Source organism: Pteropus alecto, unplaced genomic scaffold (assembly GCF_000325575.1).
Source record: "Pteropus alecto unplaced genomic scaffold, ASM32557v1 scaffold8, whole genome shotgun sequence".
NCBI classification, from domain to species: domain Eukaryota; kingdom Metazoa; phylum Chordata; class Mammalia; order Chiroptera; family Pteropodidae; genus Pteropus; species Pteropus alecto.
Window position 1 is genome coordinate 21,040,782 of NW_006494609.1, and position 4,731 is coordinate 21,045,512.

The 4,731-nt window shown below is 55.1% G+C and overlaps 1 protein-coding gene across 1 annotated transcript in view; it reads left to right on the forward strand.

Annotated features, from left to right (window-relative positions):
- Window positions 1-4,731, forward strand: part of HHIPL1 (HHIP like 1) — a gene marked incomplete at its 5' end in the record, with an annotated part of 17,282 nt that continues 12,551 nt past the window's right edge. Inside the window, 3 exons of the mRNA XM_025042119.1 lie at window positions 1-66; window positions 267-817; window positions 3,392-3,707. Coding sequence (XP_024897887.1) covers window positions 1-66; window positions 267-817; window positions 3,392-3,707 — 933 coding nt within the window. The remainder of the gene's footprint in view (window positions 67-266; window positions 818-3,391; window positions 3,708-4,731) is intronic.

The window sequence follows — 4,731 nt, forward strand, 5'->3', positions numbered from 1 at the left end:
CTCTACGACGACCCGTCCACGCCGCTGCGGTCCGTGCCCGGGCTCTGCGAGGACTACTGCCTGGACATGTGGCAGACGTGCCGCGGCCTGTTCCGCCATCTCTCGCCCGACCGCGAGCTCCGGGCGCTGGAGGGCAACCGGGTCCGGTTCTGCCGCTACCTCTCCCTGAACGACGCGGACTACTGCTTCCCGCGCCTGCTGGTCAACGAGCACCTCAACTCGAACCTGGGCCGCGTGGTGGCCGCTGCGAGGACTACTGCCTGGACATGTGGCAGACGTGCCGCGGCCTGTTCCGCCATCTCTCGCCCGACCGCGAGCTCCGGGCGCTGGAGGGCAACCGGGTCCGGTTCTGCCGCTACCTCTCCCTGAACGACGCGGACTACTGCTTCCCGCGCCTGCTGGTCAACGAGCACCTCAACTCGAACCTGGGCCGCGTGGTGGCCGATGCCAAGGGCTGCCTGCAGCTGTGCCTGGAGGAGGTGGCCAACGGGCTGCGCAACCCCGTGGCCATGGTCCACGCCCGCGACGGCACGCACCGCTTCTTCGTGGCCGAGCAGGTGGGGCTGGTGTGGGCCTACCTGCCCGACCGCTCGCGCCTGGAGACGCCCTTCCTGAACATCAGCCGGGCGGTGCTCACGTCGCCGTGGGAGGGCGACGAGCGGGGCTTCCTGGGCATCGCCTTCCACCCCCGCTTCCGGCACAACGGCAAGCTCTACGTCTACTACTCGGTGGGGGTCGACTTCGCCGAGTGGATCCGCATCAGCGAGTTCAGGGTCTCGGAGGACGACGTGAACACCGTGGACCACGACTCTGAGAGGTGGCCTTCCCGGGGGAGCCAGGCCGGGCGGGGGCAGGGCCGGAACGCTGCGGTGTGACCGCGCCGGCTCACGCTGTGTGCCGCACAGGTGGCCGAATGTTTTGAATATCACCCCGGGGGTTGGGGTGGTAAACCCCATGTCCTGGGGTCTTGGGAGGGACAGTTGCCAAACAGATGTCACAGGCTCAAGTCCAGACACGGGGATCAGGCACTCTAGATGGTCCGTTTCATTTGGTTCTCATAAAGCCCAATGACGTTAGTGTTACTTTCCCCATTTTACAGATGAGAAGCGGAAGCTTAGAGAGGTGACATGATCTGCTAGGTCACACCGCCTGGAAGCATCAGAGCTGGAACCCTGGTCTGGCAGGAAAATAAACCCTGTGCCAGGTCATTTAGTAAGCAGAATTTGACGTGGGAATTAGTTACCACGGTGTCGCAAATGATGACAGAGCAGCCTGGGGAAGAAGTGAGCCATCCCTGAGTTTAATAACGGAAGGAAGCTGCCTCCAGCACTGGGGCTGGGGGACAAAGTGAGAAGGTGGGGTTACTGGAGCCTCAGACCTGGGGCCACTCAGTGGAAGCTGGAACCGTGCTGGGCCTGGGCAGGGGGAGTTGGATCCAGGAAGGAGATGTAGGTATTGCCAAGATGCTATGTGAAGGGGCAGGGGGAAGGAGGAGGAAGAGAGGGGCAGGGGGAGGGGAGAGGGAAGAAATGACCCTAACTTCTCCCTTCGCCCGCCCTCCAGTCTCCAGCCAGTGCCTTCACTGGCTGAATCAAGCTGGAGGGCAACCAGCAAAGGAGCATGGGAAATGTAGTTTGTAGGAACTGGCCCCCTGATGTAGAGAACAGGTAGGAGGAGGGCCAAGACTGGATCTGAGGGCAAAAAAGGCAAATGGTGAAACTAAAATCTTGACATTGAAAGAATAAAATGGAGAAGGAATCAAATATGCTGGCTAATGTGAGGGCTAATGTAGATCTTGTCATGGAGCAGTAATTTTGACTGAGCTTCCTGGCAGCCAGAGTAAAAGGAGAAAACATAATTCTCATGATTTTATATGAGGCTGCACAGTCAGTTATCCAAGAGAGACCAAGCTAATCACGTGGATCTCACAGAGGGAGATGGGGACAGAATGGATGTGTCTTCAACAGTGATGTTCGAAAACTGATTGCTGATTAAGACTGAAAATGCAACACAGAATATACAAATGAACATATTTCAGAGTGAGGCTTCAGCGAGGGTCCTCTGGGGACCTCACAAGTACAAGCCTAGAACTTGACTCATGTAGGGGGCAAAGTCGGCATGGCTGGCTCGGGGCAGGGACAGGAATGAGTGGTCATCCTCGCATGAGTCAGCCGTCAGTCTGTGAAGTCGGCATGGCTGGCTCGGGGCAGGGACAGTGGTCATCCTCGCATGAGTCAGCCGTCAGTCTGTTCCCAGGGCTCTGGTACTGATGGGAGGTGGACAACCAACAGTCTAAGCTGTCTTCTCCATGGAGGACCCGGATGGAGTTTGAGGTTGTGCGTGGCTCGCCCAGTCATGTGTGTTGGTCTCACATGGAAAGGCTTCCGGTCTTGGCTTTGAAGGCCCAAAGTCCTGGGTTCGAGTTTTTGACCTGTCTGTATATTGGTTTTTCTTACCTGTAGTAATAAGGTATTATTAAATCAGTGACCAATCCCGGAAAATCTAAACCAGCCTCGGTAAAAGGGAATTAAATGCAAGGAGTGGGCTACAAAGGTGTTGGGAGGGCCAGAGAAGGAAAAGGGGAAGGTGAGGTTACCTAGAGATCAGTAACTGCGAGAGGATGCTACTGCTCGTGGGAAGAGGTCTGTGCTGCTGAGTTTGCTGCTCCCGACACCAAGATGTCTGGGCCAAAGCCCAGGTGTTCATGGTCACCACCTCTGCAACCACCGCTCCCGGAGGCAGAGCCAGAAGCCAGGGAAACAGGGCTTCTCCGTCCCTCTTGCCTTCCACTCTCCGTTGATGAACCCTTCCCGAAGCCAGGTAGCCGGCAGAATAGAGAAAGGGCTCCCCCATGGGGTAATGGAGGCTGCTGACGGGTGGGTGTGGAGATGGGCGCAGCCCACGCCGTCCAGCCCACTTCCTTAGAAGTTATAGTAGATAGCAAATGAGAGAGTGTGTAGAAAGTGCTCAGCTTACGTGGCTGGCGTGTAGGTAGCTCTGGCGACGAAGAGACCAGTAGTGCCAGTGGCTGGGTCAGCCGTGTCACATGATCATAACAGGGCAGGTGCCAGCAGTGGGGAGCAGTAGGTAAAGTGCTGGACTGGAATGAGCAGACCTGAGCTCTAGTCCCAGCTCTGCTACCTATGGGTCGTGTGACCTTGGGCAAGTTACTCAACCCCCCTGAGCCTCTGATTCCTCATTAGTACAATGGGGGGAATTATCCCTGCCCAGCATACTGGATCTTTGTAAAAATCACCTGCTATAAAGGATGTGAAAAGTCTTCCCACTGTGAAATGACATCCAAGAGAGAGGAGATTTTATTGCTGTGATCTTGTTTTGTTTTTGGCTGAGGTTATTTTTGGGGGGTGGGGGGTGCCTTATCTTCTTTTAGGATAATCCTGGAGATTGAAGAACCAGCCTCGAACCACAATGGGGGCCAGCTGCTCTTTGGGGAAGATGGGTACCTCTACATCTTTACTGGAGATGGTGGCATGGCTGGAGACCCCTTTGGAGAGTTTGGGAATGCCCAAAACAAGTACGTTCCGCTTGGGTGGGCTGGCAGGCTGGTATGCATGCTCCTGGATCATGTCCTCTCTTGGAGGGAGTCTCCTCCTCAGCTATGCAGTGAAGGACAGAAATGGCCTTGTGTCCCAGCTCAGCTTGCAGCTAGCCAGCTGGGGACCCGGTCAGGTCACTGCCCCTCATCAGTTAGAGGGGAGTAATAATCTGCGTGGGGGGCTTGTCGTGAGAAGCAAAGGCGATCACGTTTGTCAGGGGTCAGGTGTAGAGCCCACTTGCCACGGGTACCTGATAAGTGACGTCACGGAGCCTCTGGGAAGATAGACTTTGCTCTGAGGTCAGCCCAGCCCTGCTGGAACCATAGGAAGAAAAGGGGTGCCTCTCAGACCAAATGCGGGGTATGAGCTGGTTGGAGCAGGGTCGAATGGACAAGTGGATGTTCTGCCCCAGAGGTCACCCACGATGGCCCGGACATTGAAGCATAGTCTTGCCCTCCGTTACTCACTCCTGGGCTTGAGCAAATGGCTTGCTGCCATCTCACTGCCGTACACACAGACACAGACACACAGACATAGGTACACAGACGCACGCACATGCGCACGCGCGCACACACACACACTTAGAGTCTTGTGAGTATGGACCAGCCTACCCAGCAGTCTCAAGAAAGCCTCCTCCACCGTCTTAGCCAAAATAACAAAACCCTCCTCAGCCCAGAAAGTAAAAATAGCGAGTCGGATGCTGATTACAGTAATTAAAGTGTTCACGATTTGTGACTTGTGCTTTCATATATGATAGTGTAAGAGTCAGTGCAGCTTTCCCATGTTTGGGATGTGTTTAGAGACGAAGCTGAGAAAATAGATATTAAGGATTTGTGGATAATTGGAGAGAACTTAAAACATTATTTTGCCCACTTACGTATGGAAGCCTGGTGCGTGGTGTGGCTCCAGGGTGTCGTCTGCAGCTTGGTGCCGAGCAGGCTGGAGCATGCGAGAGGAGTCCCCTGGGCAAATGTCGGCAGTGGAGAGTTAACGGTGGTGCCTCTGTTGGGTGGGAGCATTTTATCATCGTTAAAACGGACATTTGAAGGAAACACTTAGGTGCTGATGCAGTGTGAAAATGATGGGTACGGTCGCATCAAATGTGAAAAACACACCAGTCCTACCTTGAAAAGCAGCCTAGAGGGAGTCCTCCAAAACACTAATGACATGGCTG